Source organism: Schistocerca nitens, unplaced genomic scaffold (genome assembly GCF_023898315.1).
Source record: "Schistocerca nitens isolate TAMUIC-IGC-003100 unplaced genomic scaffold, iqSchNite1.1 HiC_scaffold_375, whole genome shotgun sequence".
NCBI classification, from domain to species: Eukaryota; Metazoa; Arthropoda; class Insecta; order Orthoptera; family Acrididae; genus Schistocerca; species Schistocerca nitens.
In genome coordinates this window covers 368713-390050 of record NW_026045909.1, presented here as the reverse complement: position 1 = coordinate 390050, position 21338 = coordinate 368713, and the positions used below count along the sequence as shown (strand labels likewise).

The window sequence follows — 21338 nt, the reverse complement described above, 5'->3', positions numbered from 1 at the left end:
TATTTTGCACAGTACAATTACAGCTTCAACAGAGTTGTGTAGGCCAAGAAACTAAGCACAACCTACCATTCAGTTTCTTTATGAACTGTCTTTCATTTGTTATTAATATAATCTTACATTTGTAGCTAATTATTTTGGCACAGAATTGGAATACAACTACTTCTCATACAATCAGCGTTAGTGTACCACATTTAAGTTTCTAGCTAATAATCATACAGATTTAATAAGCATTTACTGTTCCTATATGTGAAACATTTAAAAAATCAATTTCTGAAGATGATGTTTGTAAGACCTCAACAAAAGCCCAAAATGTAAACATTCCAGTGAGCCTAAATTCACCAATCATTACAGGTTTACTGAGCCATTTTTTAAGGTTGTTGAATAAACACTACATTCTGAAAATAAAATGTTTTATTTCGGTATCATACAGATATTCTATTATCATTATTCTATGTTTATAAAATCTGTTACATTAAGTACGCATTGACTGGCAGCACTTGTCTCTCTCACTGGCGAAACTGGAGTGGATGGTATTTCTGCACTGTCAATCTCGCTCATTTCAATGATGTTTTTCAGAATCATTATTTTCAGTTTGTTTACATTTTTTTCATTCTTTAGTGACCGCAGCTCACTAGCCACATAATCTCCAAAGGTTTGGAAAGCATCAATTTCCTGGCCCAGAATTTTTTCTGCCTTTTCAATGAGCCCATTACCACTTCCTTTAGTCTCCTTTCGTTTTCGTTTCTTCCCCTCATTAGCAACAGGCACATCATCTCCTGTAACTATTTCTTCTCCCTGCAAAAAGTAACAAAATTGAATATAACAGCAGATCAAAGGCAAACAAGAGGCAAACAAATGGAACATAACTAAGTTTCCATACAGTGTCGATAGACTTCATTGGAAGCATATTGCTCATACTACAACCAAAAGACAGTGAAGGTTAATAGAATTTAAGTTCACAATGTAAAATGTGACTAATACATATTAATTATACCATTTTGTACTATCTGTGTAATTTTTATGCAAGAACAACTATTGTTTAAGTCAGCAATCAAAAGATTGTTTTGAACATCACAGGGCTTTACAAGCCCTGGTTCTGTTGGTGGTGGTATTATGAAAATAATTTGTTTACATTCCCAAAAACTGGATCTACTCAATACTATGACTAATGATCTTGCTGCAAATGTATAATTCCACATGGCAATCAAATTTGCAGAGACTAATATAGTTAGTTTCATGTTACGTGGATCATTTAGCATGATAAATTTTAACAATGTGGAAGGAGTCATTATACATGGCAAATTAATTTGTGAACGTGTCTACATGCTGAACATTTATAAGGCGTATATATTTTTTATATCCATGAAAGTTATAACATACAAACTCGTTAGTACCCACCACCTACTGCACATCACAGTAAAAGAAATTCTTCTACGGAAAAGGGGTTTCTTTTCAATTATTTACTTTGCTATCTGTCAGACACTTCATATCACTGTGTAAGTAGTCAAAACTTTTAGTTGCAGCATGGTGCGCTGAAGACAACTTTAATGTAGAGTAATTAATGTAATTTCATTAATGCATAAATATACTGTGAAGTAGTAGTCAGAATACCCAATACCTTAAACTGGTGTATATGGGATGATTGTGGTTGAGCATCACATATTATTCTCACAGCACGCTTTTGGACAATGAAGACTTTCTTACTTAGATATGAGTTGCTCCCAGAACACTATTACATATAACACTGTATGAAAATATGTCAACTTACTGATTTGTCTCTCCCCAATGATTCTAAGTTCAAATGTGGATGAACTGAGTTGTTTTAGGAATCCAAAATGTGCTTTTTCAGTTTTAATTTTCATCAATATGGACACCTAAGAATTTTGAAGTTTCCACCCAATTCATTATTTCCTCACCATATATTAACTTATCACTGGTGTAGTACACACCTGGATGTGCAGGACTGATTTTTTTTTCTTTTTAAATTGAGGGTGGAACCATTTGCAGAAAATCAGGCAATGATACTTTTAACAACACTGTTTACCAATTCTTTTGTTGAAGAATACTTGGATTGATTACAGTACGTCTCATCAACAAAAAGAACTAATTCTGCTTCTTGGATATTAGCTGGAAAGTCATTCACCTACATGAGGAACTATAATGCTGGAAGGAGATAAGTGTTGTGCTGAGGCATTCAGTAGAGTAATACTACACAAATACTTAATTATTGGGCTCTGAACAGTGATATTATGCTAGACAATCATTATCAAGTGTGATAAGAGGCCTTAAAAAATATGAGCCCACCCAAATCATTTCCACAAATATTGAGGCAACAGACAGTGGTGTAAAAACAAGGTTCTCAAACATCTCAAGGGGGATAAATAAATCATGAGAGTACACTATCACAGTATTTAGCAGTTAATTCTTTAACGTAATACAGTTAGGTGGTAAAAGTCATAAAATTGAAATCTCACAATGAAGAGCAACCTACCCCACTTTTACTTCCCAACAAGGAGCTACAGTAAACAAACAAGGAATCCCAGCTTAACTTCACAGCTACTTACCTTTGTTGATAGCGAAGATATTCTGTTAGAAGTTGTGGCAACACTACTCTCTAGAAATTTCATTGCTGAAAAAAACGGCCACCGAGAATCCGAAACTACGCCAGGAGAGCCGCTTTTTATTTTCTGCAGTTTCCTAACTTCTTGAGAAAATTGGGTCTTTAAGTTATGCCACTTTCTTTGTACCTCTTTCACTGACGTGTCGAATATTGACGAGATTTCGTTCAATGCACACATCTTCTTCATTCTATCCTTAAAGTCCCGATTATGTACATCCCAAATTTCGGGGTAGCTCTCCACGGCTTCAATAAAATTTTCTGTGTCCTGTTTCGTCCATTCTCGTTTCTCCTCCATTTCTGAAATTTGTTGGCATATAATACGTGAGATAGCTGCATAAAATTAAGTCACCACATTAAGTAAACTGTTAAATATGAGTGTTATGCAGACGACATACTTACTATAACTTGCGCTTCCTACTTGCAGGAAATAGAAATAAATCCTAAAAGCTGCAAGTTACTTGCAGATAGCTCTTGCGTGGTGTTCACACTGGAAGCGGAAAACGTGCAGCAAGCTACTTCCGCAATAAATTGCTGCGGTCGCAAGTCGACTTGGCGATAAGTTTACACTCGCAACTCGCGCGGCAAGTTCCTCCGCGCAAGTAAATTGCTGCAATATGTTGCTAGTGTAAACCCAGCCTTACCTATCGATATGTGTAGTGAAGTGGAAGTACTATAAGGAACGTCTTTGGTTGCTTATAAAACCGGCTGCTGAGGGCGCTGTGCTTCCATTTTGACTGCGGATCACATGGTGGTGTAAGGTACGTGTATCGTGGAAGTTCTGAGTTTGTAGTTATCTTATTGTCGCTTTTAATTGGAAAAAGTTCGTGAAGGGCATATGTATTTTCTCGTTACGTATTCTTTTAGTAGCTTGTGTGTGAAAATTTGTCGTTTTATTGGAGACACACTTGTTTTATGTATGGTAGCCACGTGGTTTAATTTGAATTTCGGGAATGGCGGTTAAATCGGGAAGGAAAATGTTAGATGACAGAATCGTTTGTTCAGTTTCTGTAAGACTTACTTGATACGTGGCGGTGCTTGTTGAAAAGACTAAAATAATATACACATGAATCTGTAAGGGATAGGAGACGAAATTGTTGTAATTCGTGGTATGGTTATGATGATACTGTTGTCTCGTTCGTATGAAACGTTGTGAATAAAATTAGTTGCTGATTTGTTAAATAGCTTAGCGAGTATGAAGTTTATTCCTAATGTAGCTAATTCTCTAACGTTGTTTTAGTTGGCAGTCGTGCTGCAAAATGCAGGAAATGATCCGTCCGGAGCCGTAATGCCAGCATATACATCCGTAACAAAGCGAAAGCGTCGAAATACTAACTGCTGTAGCTAATGCATGCATATCATGTGAGTTTTACAGATATAGTTACTTAATAGAATTACTTGAGATATTTTTCAATGATGAATAACAACCGCCCCAGTCTGAATTCGGTGACTGAGTGGATTTTCTGAGGATTACTTTTGAGTTCTAAAAGTGATGTAATGATAGTAGATACTACTTAACTCCTACGGTAAATACGCTAATAATGTGACTTTTTTTGTGCAAATACTCAGTCGAATGTCTCGCTGCCGCCCGGATTCGCAGGACATACTCGAAACCTGTGCCATCCAGTTTCCGACATTTGAGCTTTGGTCCTTCCAGAAAGAGGGCATGGGCGACCGTGATCAGCTCCTGGCAGCTGCACTGCTGGTACGGAATATGGTGTGTATGTGAAGATTCTTGCGTAAATAATATCGGTTGTGGTAAGGTGAAGGGTCGAAATGCTGTGTGTACAGTTTTTAGTGTAAATTAGGTTGTGAGTGTTAAGTAGCGGTTTGAATTGTTCCATGACTATATTGGCCGTCAATGCCAACTAATGAAATACGGTGATGCTGTAGTCTTCATTTGTACTATTAAATTGGTATGTACGTTTTCTAAAAGTATGTTGAATGATGTGTAAGAGTCCTGAAACTATATGTGGATATTGAGGCATTTGTCTGACGAAATGTGTGACACATGTGATGCACAGAATAGTTTTGCAATGTTTTAATATGGTATATTGTTCTCCAGGTTGTGCTTGTCTCAATGTGGATTTGCCACCATTGGTGGTACTGTGGGTGTCATAAGGCTCATGAAAGAGGTAAGATCGTACAATAAACCTTTATATTGTTTGCTGGAATGATGATATAATTATTTTCATATGATTTTGTGATTGATCTTACTTGCCCTCACTGATGTTATTACTCTGGTATTCAAGCTGTTCTGTCAAGTATTGGTTTCTGAGGAACTTTTTTTTTTACAGGTGTACCCAAGTGATGAGAATGAGAGATTACTTTGGTGAGTAACCTATCACTTGTTTTGTGCATTGTATTGGGTGATGGAAATAAATGTAAATGGGTAGTTAAGAGGTAGGTCTGCAGTGAGAGTATTCTGTTATACCATGTTTTGCTCAATTTTCTTTCAATTTAGTGAGTCTCACCAACAGTTCAAAACTGCAGTCACTACTGTTTGTGCACACAGGTTGTAACCAGTTAACTCTTAACATGTATTTAACCTGTTAAAATCTTGGAGGTCTGTACAAAATTTAGTGGTGTTGGTAGACATATAATGCATATGAGATTTGTTAACAATCTTTGACAGTGTTATGAGAGTGTTAAGTGCAGGGTGGGACTGTGGTCTTCATGCATATGTTAATTAGATATGTTTTCAAGAAATAACTTATGTCTTCCATGGCAGTATGCATATAGATGTTCATGGCACTATCGTGCTTTTTGATGTATTACAGCCAGCTGCTTAGTAAATTCCTCTCATTGCTGTATGGCATGTGGAATGCCTAACATTAGGTATTGTGTTCTTAAAAGTTGATATTGTATTTGTTCTACATACATTTGTTGGTGGTAGGCCCCACAACCTTAGCTGCATTGAGGTCTTATTGCTGCTGTGGTTAGAGGTCTAATAATTTGTGCTTTCGATAGGTTGACAAGCCCACATGTTGATACTTTGATGCCAGGTAGGGTGCAGATGAGCTGGAGTTAACTTTTTTTTTTTTTTTTTTTAGTACTAGTGTTTGGTTGGTATAATGGAGTCTCTTGTGTATATGTGAGGGTAATCTCAAAAGTAAGGTCGCCTATTTTTTTTATAGGTATGTAGACATCTTTATTTCTACAGTGGTTTAGATGACTTAACAGCTTGACAATTTAGCTATAATCAATGCATTTTTGTAGTCACTGGGAGTTTTTGTATGCCCATGTCATACCAGCTTGCTGCCATGCTGTTTAGAAATTTATAAACCTCTTCTTTCGCCTTGTCATCTGAGCTGAATCGCTTTTTGACCAAATATTCTTTTAACCTAAGGAACAGGTGATAGTCCCTGGGTGCTAAGTCAGGCCTATAGGGTGGGTGGGTGATTGTGTTAAATTGAAACTGTTGCAGGAGAGAAATGGTTTGGGAGCAATGTGTGGGTGTGTTTTGTCGTGGAGAATGGGTACACCCTTGCTCAACATTCCTCTTCTCCTGGCCTGAATTGCCCGTTGAGTTTTTTCAGTCTCAGCATTGTCGTCCCAGCGATTCAGCTCTTGACGACAAGGTGAAAGAAGAGGTTCATAACTTTCTGGACAACATGGTGGTGAGCTGGTATGTCATGGACATACAAAAACTGCCACAGCGTCTAAAAAAATGTATTAACAGAAATAGTGATTGTCGAAAAATAGCTAAATGTTCAAGCTGTGGACTGATGTAAAACATTGTGTTGAAATATAGGTCTGTGCGCTCAATAAAATAAGACCTTACTTTCGGGATTAGCCTTGTACATGAGAAATGGGCTGCTATGTTCGTCATTCTGTTGTATGTGGTCAGTGACTATGCATTAGGCTACCTTCTTAGAAATTTAAAGCAATTTGAACTACTACATGGTGTGTAGATAGATTGAAAGAAATTGAGGTATTGTGCCATTTCAAAAGTCTTAACCTAAAGAGGGAGACCCCAAGCTCACAACCAGGATTTGCTCTGTGCTCTTCCTGGCCCCGAACTGGGGTAAATTAAAGTCTGTTAAAAACTCACATCCCAGGACGGTTTGCTGGTTTGTGTATCCTGTCACAGACAACACAATTTTAAATATATTTGTTGTGAAGTTTTTGTGTTCCCAACATGTTTCATACTATTCTTGTTTGTTGCAGCTCTTTATACTGGGTAGAGCAGTGCTGGTGAACCTGTGAAGTCTTCTTGGAAATCTGTTACAGGTAAGAAGCTGTAGTATAAAATTCCAAACCTTGTTCATTGTTGTACCACAGCCCCAGCTCCATACTGGATATTAATTTCAGGTATGGCGTTTTATGCTGTGGAGATGAAAAGCTGTTCAGCTATATTATCCTGCTTCAATAGCTGGGTAATACGTAGTTCAGCAACAGTGTCCTTATGCTTTTGATCAGGCTTGTACCCTTTGTAAATTGTAACTGGTTATTTAATTGGGAGTTTGGTTATTGTTAGAAAGCTGCTCCTAGTTTAATATTAATCTCAGGAAACAAAAGTTTAATTGTAGCTTGTTGTTGAGGTGTCAGTGATGTTGACTCATCTTCTGTGATAGTATAATAGGTGTGACAGGTTGAACAGCATTTTCAAAGATTATTTTTGTACATGTTTCATGTTTTCTTTGTTCAGGCAGTTAAGGTTTGCAGTTTTAGCATACTTTGCTCAAACCGGGTGTTGGCTGGGGTATTGGCAAGAATTCTTTCAGTGTGTGACCTCTATTATATGGCCCTTGCAGATCTCCATATGTAGAAAGTTTCTTAAATTAAGTGCTTTTAAGATACTTTGGATAAAAGGTGTAGTTCAGCTACTGATTGTTACCTAACAGTAGCATAGGTATATGAGTAATGTTCAGGAGTGTTAGAATATTTTGACGTTTAATGTGAGGTGTTGACTAGTCTTCACTGAAAGCATTTGTATGAGGGGAAATGTGGACAATGGAGTCATCAGGCAAGATGATAGGGCATTGGAAGTGTATGGTTCTACAAAATAGTGTTAGTGGAACTGAACAAAATTGGGGAGAATTTTAAGTTCATTGTTGAATTGACTAAATGAAGATAATGTGAATAGGGCACATGAGGCATCAAGAAAATCGGTAGGTTTTGGAAGTAAGTCTGCAAGGAAATAGAGATCTAGGGAGAGGCAGGATTGGCTGGTAAGCATGTTAGTGGTTAGTGATGTAGTTGTACCGACAACTCTTAACAACCACCAAGATCATAAAGAAGGGGGTTCTCAGTGCCTTACGTCAACCCAGAGATATAAGGTTCATTTGAGCAGTTGCCAGTGTGTGCAAGTAAATGGGCTGTACTGCTATTTTGTTCTGTAACATTTCCAGTTAGGTTTACGTCTAAACACCACCATAAAAAGTTGGTAAGAAGGAATGCAAATGTCTTGCAAAAATAAACTTCTCTGTTTAGTTTGCACCAGAATAAGGGCAATATATTTTTTATTTCAAAAACACAGTTAATGAGGTTGGTCATGAGGCAAAGAAACTGTAAAACTGAGTCTATATTCTACTCCTGGAATAAATATAAAGCCATATAAGGAGTTAAGGTGCACAAACATTGTATAGTGCCAGTCGACAATTTAGCATAGAATGGCATTCCATAAATTTAAGATGTAAAGAGCACAAACTTGATGTAAGCGATTTAACTTGAATAGCAGTGGCTGGTCAGCTGTTACAGCTAGCCTGCAGTGATGTGGCCAGCTGCAGTTCACACATAAAAAGACAACCTTAGGAACAATAGTTTCGAATGTCTATTAATTTTTAAGCAGAATGAAATAGTACACTGCAAATCTCCCACAATATGGTCCTTAGGCAACCAGATGAAAACTGCAACATGTTTTTTTTAGCTAATGTACTACTGTAATTAAAGACAAGAATGAAGAAAATTCCTGACTTAACCAAGGGATAATTTTTCTGCATAAGTTGTGTAATGTAAGAGTACTGAAAGATTTCACCGTATACTTAAATATTGATGCCACTGAAGGTATTACTTAGTTGTCTTGTTAATCTCTTAGCTCCTTCCTTATCCAAATCCGAGAAATACATTTCAGTTCTGGAAGTGTCACCGGCTATGTTGATAACAAGCCTATCAAAACCAGAATCCACGAAGTCAACCAGACACGGCAATTTCTCTTTTTATGACGAGCCGTTATATATCCCACCAGTGTTAGAGAGTGACGTGTGAAAAAGCTATGTGCGTTAGTTCCAGTACATCTGGCAGCTCAACAGTCTTGTTACATCTCCGATCAAATCCTGCAGCTTGGCTCCAGAGCAGTTCTGTTGGGTTCATATTGTAACAGTAGAGTAGCAAATGTAAAAATGCAGCATTCATTTGTTGTACTCGTTGCTCTGAAAATGATTTTTTATATTTCTACAGTACTTACATACCTCTGGTATAAAACGATGGACATAATCCAAATAAAGAGGATTTGGTTTTTCATTTTTGCCTTGAAAATGAAACTGTTACATTGTGGAAACAGGAATTTTGTGGCTAATATGTAATTAGAAACAAGGATCCGTGCATTATTCATAAAAAATGACACTTTCACAATTATGAGCTGTAAGTATTTCAAATTAACAGAGAAAAAATATATTGGGGAAATTTGAACCAACATACAAATAACTGCACTTGGTTAACATAGATTGTTACCAGCTGCGCTACACATCCATGTTACGTGTAATTGTCAACTGCCTTGCATACAACTTTGAAGTCGATTATCTCCATAAATTTATGAAAGCCATTAAGAATAGCACATTTCTCACCACTTTTGAAGTGTTCCATGCGAATTTTTCACTACAGGACAGAAAGCAGTGTCAGCCATATTTGTACTGCTCAACAGTGCAACAATCTGAGCAGTGCTACACAGGCTGTGACTACACGATTTTTGAAATAAAAACTACGTAGCTAGTGTGATTAAGTAAAACATTGATGGCAGTTAATATATTTGAATTTCTGAAAGTTTCATTTAACGTAACTTAGTGATAAGATTACTAACATATTAGTAGGACCTACTTCCAAGAGCGTAACACCACCAGAGTACATGTGCTACGGTTTCTGACCAGTCACTGCATTTGTGTTTGTTTACATCTGGTTTATTCTTATGATGAACAGATTATAAAAAAGTGTGATCGAAAAACATTGTTTCATGGAAAGCAGATTTATAAAATTCTGCTACAGCTGTCAACATATTTGGAACAAAATATTTAATTTAAAACTACAGACAAAATTTACCCATTTAGTCAGCTTTGTTAATATTTGTGTGTTCATATGAATATAGCATTAAGAGAACTTGTCTTAAAAGAAACAGGACATCGGAGACTACTCAAACGGTTGGAATTTTGTATCTTTGTTAGGTTCTTCATTATGTCATTTGTCTCAAAAATGAAGATATGCCTTTGAAATTGACTGAACTTGAAAGTAGCCAATAGTGTGGAGTGATGCTTTGTTTCCTGTAAACTGACTGCTTCTGTGGAAAAAATTAATAGAAACAAATTTCTCTACAAAGCTGACAGAAATAAGTTCATAATGTGGAGCTGTGAATGATCAATCAGTATCGTGAAACGTGCGGGATCATGTGGAGTTCTGAACCACCCCTCCCCCGACTATAGCTCAGCTTGCTCTGCGTGTGTGGGAATCTGTCAGCTTTGGTGTGCTGGAAAAATTTTTGTGTAGCATCTGGCTACTTGCTGCTACTGCTCATAAGGCAAACAGCAATTCATGTAGCTAGAAGAAGGCAATGCTCATGTAAATTCTGCTATGTGCATGAGCATGCTGGAAGCTGCTCAAATGAACCTATACTTGCACAGATTTGGCTAACATGTCTTCTACCATTTATTGGGAATATTTCTTCACAGATAGGCAGAGTATTGAGAAAGTATCAAGTGAGTCATCTTTCGCCCTCCTTCCAAAATTTCATCACTGGTGGGATCCGTTCAAGACGACCTGGGCCTGCGTAAACCAGGTGTTTACAAAATTCCGTGTGAATGCGGCAATTCATATATAGGGCAAACAATACGAACTGTGCAGGAACGCATTGTGGAACACCAACGGCATACTCGCCTTCTCCAACCCACCAAGTCCGCAATCGCCGAACATTGTATTTCCACAGACCATTCCATGAATTAAGACACAAAAATTTTGGCCCATACATCAAACTTTTGGAGCTCGATTATCAATGAAGCTGTGGAAATAAGATTGTCTGACAACGAGACTCTCATCAATCGAGATAGCGGTTATCAGCTGAACTCTGCTTGGAATCCTGTTATAGAGAAACTTCGTAGTCGACGTAGTTATCTGCATAAAGATGGAAATCGACCTGACACCGATACGCCAGGCTTTCACAGTGGAGGGCGCGAGGCGCAGCGCACGGAGCCGTTATGAACGCGCACGCTGAGCAGCGCATGCGCAGTGTCACCTCAGAAGGCTTTAAATAGCAGAGCCCAGCGCGTACTCGCCAGTACTACTACTACAGTGGCATTCACCTGAAGAGGCCAGAAGACTCTGCGCCGAAATATCGTGGCAGGAAGTTACTGATGTCGGGCAGTTCTCCCATGTTTTTATGGAACAATCAGTACGCCGGGAAAGCTTTAAACATCACATCATGTCTTCAAACAAGATCACAGCAACAAAGCTTTAGTTGTGATGGCATTGTCACTGGAGTCAGGATAGTGTCCAGTTGTATTTTGTTGTATATTTACTTTCCTAAATTAATTGTAATTGGTGTGGTCATGTCGAATTTAATAAGTTTCTTTCCTTTCCAGGACATTTTTGGCTGGGCTATGAAATACTACTTGGAGAAACTGGTAAGTTCACTTGTGTAATACTTCTGTAATTTTTCAGAGGATGTTAGTAGTTAGATACTTAAATGATAAGAGGTGCTGTTTCAATTTCCCAGTTATGGCACTAGGTTTGGTAAGTCAGTGGATTGCCATTCTGTTTTGTGTAGTATGGAAGTGATAGTAGTATCCATTATAACACTCCAGAGACATCCATAATCTTATTTAGGTTTTCTGAATCCCAGTGAATGCCTTTTAAAAATTGGGACAGGTAATATTTCTTCTCGTACCTTATTGTGTAGTATAATGTGAATTATGCTTTCTTGATAGACCTGTTATTTGAATTCCCTCTGGTAAAGTGTACAGTTTTGTTCTGTAGCAATCTGCCTGTTTTCAAGGGGTAGTCTAGGGTGAGCACAGTAGTTATGAGTAAGGAACATGGAGAACACTAAGCTCTTCTTGTGTTTTAGAAACATTTTTGCCAACATGTCTCCTTATTGGGACAGTGAGTTGCACTGCGCAGTGTATCCTCAGTGCTGTTCCACATGGATGGATTAGTTTCTTAGAAAAATTGTGCATTTGATTTAACTTTCTCTGAACCCATACACAGATTTTAACCTCACTTGAATATAAATTTGGCTGGGCAATGAGAGTACATGAAAGTTGTCACACAGCATTTTCGGCATTTACAATTACTTTAAACAGTTGTCTACATAGAACGAGAATAGCAGCAGTCTTAGGATTTTCTTAAGTATATCGTATTTGTTGGTAAGAAAAAGGTTTCTTGTTTTATTCATCATGTTGAAGTTGCACTGAAGTGATACCTTCTGCCTGTGGCTGTTTAGGTATTATTGCAACCAGCTGTGTGGTAAACATGTTTCTAATTTTTTAGAGCAGAATTTTATGGTTGGACATTGAAGGCTTTTGAGGTCTAGGAAAATACCTGCAGCTAAATTATGTTGATTTTAAAAAGCAGGTCAAGAGTTGTGTGTAGATTTAGAATTTGTGTAGCTTTTTCTCGGTGATATGAAGTGAAGTAGTTATGAATCTTAAAGACTCGTGCAATTTCAATGGAATTTTTGAGAAGGAACTTGACTGTAAAACAGCTTTGTCATCAGAACCACCTTCTTAGTAATTGAAGCTTTTGTTATTTTTGAAACTGGAAAAATACCTTTTTCTAGAGAGGCAGAAAATCTTTGCCAAAGTTTTGTTATGTGATGAGGATTTACTCTTGGCTAGTAACTGCTTACCTGTCAGTTCTTAAAGATTCAAACTGTCAGTTTTGTTAGCTCAATCATTCCACATAATCGAGCCACTTCTTTATGAAACCAGGTGTCTTGAAGTTATTTTCTCTCAGCACTGCAGAAATTTTGTGCCAATGGCCATTGCTTCACACACCTACTTTGCAATCGGCTGATCTAAATTTGGTCTCTGCAAGAGTTCTCTTGCGTTGTGTTCCATGTGTTCTAAATTTGACTGAAACTCGGTTTTAATGTGGGCTCCTTAGTTGTATTGATGTAAGTGGTGTTATAGGTCCAGGCACTTGAGATGAAATTGGGCACCATTTCTGGTGGCACTTGAGATGACAACATTTATTTCCAAAACCCGTATAGGCCTATCCTATGTGCATTTCTGATAAATCAGAAGTTGACATGCGTATGATAGCATGACAGCTATTTACTGGAATATGTTGCTGGTCAAATCAGTCAGATTGTATTTTTTCTTATATTAGGTGCACTGAGACATCAGTTGTCTGTTAGCCATTTGAGTTTAGATTTTATTTTGTACCCTGTATTGGTGGTGGTTGTCATGCTGCAATGTATTTTGCACAGTTTACTTAATGATGAATATGACAAGCATATGTCTGAATTTTTGATGCATTTACTTCCCTGAATAAGATGTTGCTTAATAAATTAGTGTTGTATGTCTTAATTCTGGTTTCTGAGATTTGTTTTTTTTTTTTTTGCAGGTTTGGGTCAAATTCGGAGTTCAGGAAACTTTGCAGTTCATGTCAGTTATGTTATTGGCATTTAAACAAATTTTTTAATCAGTCTACTAGACTTTTCACTCATTTGATGGTTTGCCTAATTGTTAGTCTGGGGATGTGTAGTAAGAAAGTTTCATTAAATTACGCTGGCGGTCAAAACTACAGTGTGGTGAGTGCTGTTTAAGACAGTGTCACAGGCAAGATGTGTAATATGCTGTGTGGAAAGGCAAACTAATACACTTTAAGAAAAAACCCATATACTGAAACACATGGCCTTGGTGCTGGACAGTGTCTGGGAACAGTCTTTTGGCAGTTTGTTCAAATCTGTTTTGGTGTCCGAATGTGGGAGGCATGCAACCCTTTCAGAAATCTGTGTACTGTGGCCTGAGCCTAATAACATTCCTGTGCATAACTAAATTACTCCTAACAGTCCTCGTGTGCATCCTATTGTGGACATTGCGTGGCTTGCCAGTGCAGTTATTGACAGCTACCAGTACACAGCTGTGGAAATGGTACACAGTGCTTTCCTCAAGCAGAATGGATTCCACTGGGAGAGCTGATGCAAGATTATGTGGAATATTTTCCAAATATGTTCCCCACATCACTGCATGTTCGCAGCTATACACACATCTGAGTTGCACACAGGCATTTTCTGCCATAGGGGGATACACTGTACAGTAAAGTAGTTGTACTTATGCTTGGTACTTGCAAATGCTATCCTCAGGCTACTGTTTTTTGTGGTAGCTGCCGAAACATGAGGGGATCATTCTTACTTGACCAGCAGTGAGTTACAGTGGTTTGATTTGTGGATGAATGCACATTTACTAGACACATTGTTAACTTTTGGGAGATCATAATCTTTGTGCAAGGTTGGTATTAACAGCTGGCCTGAGACCATTTCTTCCACCAGACTAATGGGACTGATCTATTTCACATTTATAAAAGGTATTTTGCTTATCCTGTAGGGTGTAGCACCAGTAAATGTTTGGATGGACATGTTGCTGCAATATGACTGAACTACAGTTGATGTGCAGAATGAAAAGTGTCACGTATCCCAATCAGTGGGTTGCTATAAGGTTCAGCACTGCTGAAGTATGAAGTGCATTGATGTAGGAAGAACACAATTGAAGCCCATTTGTAATGTAATTGGCACTGTGTGCTGGTCCTGTTGGATTTATTTAATGTGGAATGCACTTCAGTGCCCACACTCTGTGTTGGTATACGATTCAGTGTCTAAAACTGCTCAGTGTACCATACAAAACATTCAGTTTTTGTGATACCATGTGTAATGTTAAATGTGCTAGTGGTTTGCAACTACTGAAAGAGTATTAAAAGAGTTGGACAACAGATTTGAACATTTTGCAGTTAGTCAAATTGTGTAGTGTAATGTCTAGGTTGCTTTGAATATACAGATCAGGTGCGCATGGTATTGAGTGTAGCAGGTTGGAAAGATGTTTTGATAAATTGGCATGAACTGTGAAGTTTACCATTGCTTGCATCCAGTGGGACTGTAAATTCTGAAATGGTAAGTGGATAACATTTATGTAATTCAGTTATGAATTCTGTGATGAAAATTTCAGTATTTCATTCGCGGTTTCCACCAGAGGGTTACTGCCTAATGATGGTTGAATGTGTCTGATCACGCTTAACATTAATTTTAGTTGTAAATGTATGTATTGTGTTACTAATGTAAGTTTTTATTTTTCAGGATTCGGAGGTGCATGTTGGAGTATGCTTGGCGCATATTGGGGGTGAGTATGCTTGGCATTTACTGGTTGCATGTGTGTATATAGACGTGATGTTTAGTTATCCCTGTCATATTTACTGTGAGTGATAATTACTTGCTGATCATTTTTTTATCTGTAATAATATCTTGCTGGCTTGCATAATTTGGTTAATACAAGTTTCCATTGTTGCAGTTTGTGCTGTCTCTTAAGGTGTCTGCGCTTTCAGGTTTGTATATCTTAAGTTTGTCTAGATAGTAATGTTCAATAGCACCAATTGTGTAAACCCGAGGGGTACAATTAAGTATCAGTCCAGTATTGTGATGATAATAGAAGTCTTCATTCGCGGTTTCCACCAGAAGGATTATCCGAATGTTGGTAGATGATGTCTGAATTAACTGTAAGCTCTACCATAAGTTTATCGTGTTTGTCTGGGTACTTAATTTATTTATTTTTTGCAGGTATGTAATTAAAACTCCCAGTTGTGCTTCCAGATGTTATTTGCTGTTAATGATGAACAACAAACACTGCCCTAGTCAATCTGAAGAAATGATGTTGAAAGATTCTGATATCATTAAATTTTCTTTTCATTTGATGATGATACAGGAATTGTGCTTACTTCATGATTCTTGTTTCAGGTATACATGTTCATTGTTATCGAAAATCAACAGGAATGTAATTGTCAGCAAAGTAATAATTTTTGTTTCTGACACTAGTGTGTTCCACTTGTAAAGTATTGGTCAATAAAGATTTCAGTTGAAAATTCTTGTAAGAGTAATTGTCTTGGTTGGTTGATCAAATCATTCCTCAAATGGTTTTGTATGTAAAGTATCAGGTGGATGGCTGCTAAAATTGCAGTTTGTCTTGCCGAAAGTTAAAAGCAAGTTTCAAATTTCTAAAATAGTTCCCATATGCATTCAAAATTTCTGTGGAATGGAAGGTTATTGTCTGGATTGGATTCAGTAAGTGTCTGGGAACAATCTTTTGGCAGTTTGTTCAGATCTGGTTTGGTGTCTGAATGTGGGAGGTACTATGTAGCTGGGAAGTTCATTCAAAGGGAGGTGAAATGAAGGGGCATACCAAGAACCTACATTGTAAAGCACTAAGGTGTTTATTTGGGCAAAAGTGTAGAAATAGGGTGATGAGCCGTGTTGACATGTGGAAGTTCATTATCAAATTAGAAAGTATCCTGCAGCAGCTGCCAATAGAAATTTGTGTTCAACTTACATTGAGTACCTTAACTCATGCCTAAAATTTTTAGTGTGTGGGCAGTTGTTTGATCTGAGACAGGAAGACAAATATGGAATGTGTAAATACATTTTTGTATATATATTTTTAAATGACTTCTAGGGGAAATGTGCTTTGTAACAAGACAGAATTTGAGTGGCACTCGGGGCAAGCTGAAATAATAGTTTTCATAGATAACTTTGTGAAATATGAGAGAGGATATAGCAAAACAGGCAGTGTTTGACTGTAAAATCTTTGACCTATGAAAAATTTGTTCCGGCATGTCTTCAGAAATACATGGAAAAATTTGGAAGTAGTTTACCATTTGTTCCAGTAACTCATCTACTTCATAACTGTCTTAAATTTTTTTGTTAGATGGTATAGTTTCAGGAAGGGAACAGTGTATTTAATTCCATTGTGGATTTTTCCTGTTTGTAGTAGATGTAAACAGTTGGCATGTAGATCAGTAATAATACATAAATGTGAAGTACTGTTTTATATGGATGAGCATTCCTATCACATGCCCATAATTCCTTCAATTCTTTGTACATGTTAAATGTTCTTTCATGTCTCAGTACCAAAATGGGTTGCTGCTTTAGTTTGTCAACATTACAGGCAGTTATATTCCACTTACAGTAAATGGCAAATTTATGAATGGAAATGGTAGTGGATTTTATGTAACTGAAGCACTGTTTCATCAAATACACGGCACAGTAATTATGATAAACTAACTTCAAATTAAATGAAATGTTTGCAATGGGTAATAATGAAGATTTGTTGAGCAGTGTTCCACATGAGTAGCATTCCACAGTGGTTAAGGTATACAGTTCTGAATAATTTGTCACCTAGAGATAGAAGCAAAGAAGAGAATGAAGCAAACTGAATAACCTTGCGCCATGTTAGATGGCAAAAGAAAAGAATGTGATAGAGGAATATAAACTTTCAACAAATGAAATGAAATGTCAATATGTAGCAGTAACAGCCAAAAACAAAACTACCTCTGATTATGCTGGATAAATGTTCTGGTGTACACCATCTTCCAGGAATTACTGTAACATACATATCTAATGGTCTTCATAGACAATTTGCGTGAAATTCAAATACATGGTCTGGATAATTCAGTTCAGAATCAATCTTGTGGTTAAACACACCCTACAATGAAATTCCAAAATCGTTGTAGGTATGTATGGCCTAACATCCAAGAGAAAACATTCTGGAATAGTTTGCTTCTATGTAAACTATGTAGCATTTGTATTTGAAACAAAGGAAATAGTGTCAATGATGGTAAGTTCATGAAATTAATGACACTGACTAGCTACACTAGGTTTCGCCTAAATTGGTTATCTGCCTGGTATATAGATTTTAGATTTTTCAAAATGGATATCCATGTACTAAGGGTGTACTAAGATTATTGCAACTGCAATAAATAATCACATAATGCACAAAAGATTAATTCACAGTACCTTTCATCTATCAATTAAATTTTCAGACATCAATATCACAGTATTATGTTGGTGAGGTTTAGGAAATTTTACGAAGCAGGATGAAAGTTTTTTTTTTTTTCCACAGGATTCTCAGTAATCAGAAATAAAACTGAAATTTCACACTCGAAAAACAAATAATGAAGTGATCTGGCATTTGTTCCATATGATCAGGGCTCGACAAAAACACACAAACCTCCCAACTTGTCAGTAGCCCCTCAATTGGCCCCACAACAGCTGAATGCACCCTGCTTGCCAACAGCACTTTACAGACCAGGATGTTAACCAGTCCAAATGCTAGCAAAGCCTGACAGTGCTCAACTTTGGTAACACTTCTTCCCGTCAGATAACCAATGCTGCAGGGCTGTTTGGCCTTGAAATGTAAAAATAGTTAAAATCCACTACAATGTGCAGCATGTAACACCACCTTATTTCGATTGGTTTAATTTATGGATTTCAACTAGTCTTGCTTTGCAAGCTCATCATAAGAGGTCAGCATATGTAACAGTGTATACAGTGAACTGAACTGACTGTGTAATTTCATGGGATTGATGTGAGATTGCTTCAATTTTTTTTCCTAATGTGGAACTTCAGTCACATGTATTTTTGAAGACTGGTTTACATCCTTTTAACCCATGGTCAAATGTTGAATAAAATTACCTGTTGTTGCATCTGGTTGGCTGCTTTGGATTATGTACAAGTACAGAACATTTGTAAATCGTCAGTCTTTTTCTGATGTGTGCTTGCATTTATACTCCCAAGTGTGCAACAGGTATGATTCTGAAAAGAAACTTTGTAGCTTACAAACTATTTTGCTTTCAAAATGACTGCTGATTAACTTCCCAAAACATGTGTTTGGTTGTCACCTCATCTCTCTCTATTGCCTACCTCTTTGGTGTTGCTTGTCTTCGACATCTGCAGGGGAACTTAAAAGTAAGTTACACATTATTATGAGAAACACTGTAACTTTTATAGAATGCTCCACTATACTTCAAGGTATCATAGTTCCATGACACTATTTTTCAATGTAATCAAGTGTTTCTAAACTGAGATAGAAAAAGTCCACCAATAATTCAATTCCTCAATATTTGCAGAGCCATTTCGGAATGCTGTGTGAACATCTTCATTGCTGGAAAATCTTTTTACACTCAAATGTTCTTTCAGCTTGCTTATTGGCAACAGTTCATTACAGCTTGGCACAACATTGCATTTGATCCGTGTACTGCCAGTTCCTTGGTGAGCCCAAAGGGAATTGAGCTGTTTTGCCTGTGAGAATTGTACTTTCCTGCATACTTAACTTTGAAACAGATTTACAGGTTCTGCACCATTTCAATCACACACTATGAAGTGCTTGTTATCCATGCCACAGCAAAATTCTCTCTGCATGAAACTCAAAACATGTACTCTCAGACAATGTGCACTGTGAAGTAGCCTTTATGTGTGATTCTGTAACACCTATGTATATTCTGCAAACCACTGAAGTGCATGACAGAAGGAATTCTCCATTGTATTAGGCATTCTTCCTGTGAAAAGGATAGTTGCGACTTACCATACAGTGGAGGGGATGAGTCATAGGTAGGCACAACAAAAGGACTGTCAGAAAGTGACCTTTCAACCAACAAGGCCCTTGTTGAAAATAGACAACACACACACAAATGCAATTCTCACACACAAGTCCATGACCACAATTTTTGCCAGCTGAAGCCAGACTGCTAGCAGCAGTGCATGATGAGAGAGACTGTGTTGGGGATGGAGAGGGATAGCAGAGAAGAGGAGGGGGAGGGGATGGTCAAGTGGTAGTTGTGGAGTGTACAGGGACAAGTTGGATAGAGGGTAGGGTTAGGGCAGCTAGGTGTTGTTCGTGAAAAAGGAGAGAAGTAAGTGGCTATATCATACTTGTACACTCCGTCTTCAGGCCATGCGTGGCCTACTGGGACCATCCGACCACAGTGTCATCCTCATGGAGGATGCGGATAGGAAGGGCGTGGGGTCAGCACACCGCTCTCCCGGTCGTTATGATGGTATTCTTGACCAAAGCCGCTACTATTTTTGCTGGATAGTTTTTGGTCTTCTTTGGATAGATATATAGTCAAATTTAGCTTTGATGTCTCGAAGAACTCTTCAAATGCACCAGTTCCTGCCATTTCCTGTAATCCAGGCTGCTACTTTACTGCATATATGGCTGCCTGAAAAGTCTTTAGTGTTTCCTTATATATTTATAATTAGAATGCCAGGTAACAATTAGTTCATTTATACGTCTTTTTGTATGTAGTTCCATAACTAATGCACTGTGGTCAGAGATTATTAGGTCAACTACAGTGATCTCATAGTCTCAAGTCTTTAGATTTGTGATCACAGTGTCAAGGCGGGCACCACCTCTGATTGGTAGATGGTTTGCTACTGTGGCAATTTGATACATTGATCTGTATGGTGTCTGTATATGATGATCTTTGAACTCACTTGATGTTTAGTTTTGTTCTGTGTTGTTACATTTTACTATCACAAAGTGAATAAAGTATACCATTACAATAAAATGGTATTAAATATTATTATTATTTCGCCACACTGGTGACCCTGTGTTACACATTTTCTGTGAGTCCAGCGATTTGGACAATTTCCATGATCAAAATACCATAGGACAATGTGGCCCACAATAGCAATGACTGTTACAATGCAGCAACTGAAACCATCCACTGGTTCTATGCCTACACGTACATCTTCAGCTTCAGTTTGCTTCAGATCATGTGCAAATAGCTAACTGTGACCAATTTTCATCAGCTTCATCACAACTTGCTTAACAAAGTGCACAGACAGTGGACATCACTGCACATTCTCTTACACCCTGTGAACATTTTCCAGGACAATTGACTCATTATACCACTCCTCCGACAGGTTTCTGTGCAGGTGATAGTGCTGCTGTGTCACAAAATCCATTTGTTACCCTTTCAGATTCTAACCTACAAACAATGCCGTCGGCTCTGCGCCATGGCATCATATTGCTGGTAGATTCACATAACCTCAACAAATTCGATGATGAACCACAAGTTTTCGGTTCAGTTCAATAGCAACGGTGCTTGAACAGTGACTTTTTATCAATGAAAAATGTGACTTTTGCCGCCATCCCATCCGGTGCTCCTAGTGCACCAGAACTAGTAGACAAACCTCCCCATGTGTACTGAATCTCTTGGCAGCCAAGGCCGTTTATGCAGCGCCAGTCACACCTGCAACCGCATGTGCCACGTCGGGTTATATGTACGAGCATCAAGAACAGTGTCAAGTCGAGCATCGAGATATGCCGCAGGCCACCACAACATCGTCTGTTTGTACCACTATGCTCTTGCTTGTTCTTTCGGGATGTCTACCACCACTGCCTCCACTTAACAAGGATAGCCCAAAGACATGGTTTGTCCGTGTGGACAGCATCCTCAACATCCATGCAGTCTTATTCGATGAAATGCGGTTCGTATCTTCGATTGCAGTTCTGCACGAGCACACGGATTT

The 21338-nt window shown here is 37.9% G+C and overlaps 1 protein-coding gene, 1 long non-coding RNA gene and 1 other non-coding gene across 7 annotated transcripts; 2 read left to right on the top strand and 1 right to left on the bottom strand.

Moving 5' to 3' along the window:
- Nucleotides 1-425: 425 nt before the first annotated feature.
- LOC126229563 (uncharacterized) lies at nucleotides 426-3108 on the bottom strand. 2 transcript variants are annotated; one of them, XM_049942331.1, is made up of 3 exons: nucleotides 3020-3108; nucleotides 2565-2917; nucleotides 426-795 (listed from the first exon to the last, which is right to left on the bottom strand). In XM_049942331.1, exons 2-3 carry the CDS (start codon nucleotides 2913-2915, stop codon nucleotides 445-447), a joined length of 702 nt encoding a protein of 233 aa, XP_049798288.1. In that variant the 5' UTR covers nucleotides 2916-2917; nucleotides 3020-3108; the 3' UTR covers nucleotides 426-444. The 2 variants fall into 2 exon arrangements, with proteins under 2 accessions (XP_049798288.1, XP_049798289.1); XM_049942332.1 differs by having other exon boundaries at nucleotides 2748-2917.
- Nucleotides 3109-3354: 246 nt separating this feature from the next.
- LOC126229546 (uncharacterized) lies at nucleotides 3355-15895 on the top strand. Of its 4 annotated transcripts, none has more exons than XR_007544194.1 (11): nucleotides 3355-3378; nucleotides 3858-3979; nucleotides 4187-4334; nucleotides 4683-4752; nucleotides 4915-4949; nucleotides 6788-6850; nucleotides 11404-11445; nucleotides 13388-14930; nucleotides 15114-15156; nucleotides 15325-15358; nucleotides 15591-15740. It is a non-coding gene; the product is annotated as an uncharacterized LOC126229546 (long non-coding RNA). The 4 variants fall into 4 exon arrangements; XR_007544195.1 differs by lacking the exon at nucleotides 3355-3378 and adding an exon at nucleotides 3708-3726; XR_007544193.1 differs by lacking the exons at nucleotides 3355-3378; nucleotides 15591-15740 and adding an exon at nucleotides 15768-15895 and having other exon boundaries at nucleotides 3828-3979.
- Nucleotides 4024-4090, top strand: LOC126229586 (small nucleolar RNA SNORD31). Its single transcript, XR_007544196.1, has one exon. It is a non-coding gene; the product is annotated as a small nucleolar RNA SNORD31 (small nucleolar RNA).
- Nucleotides 15896-21338: the final 5443 nt, after the last annotated feature.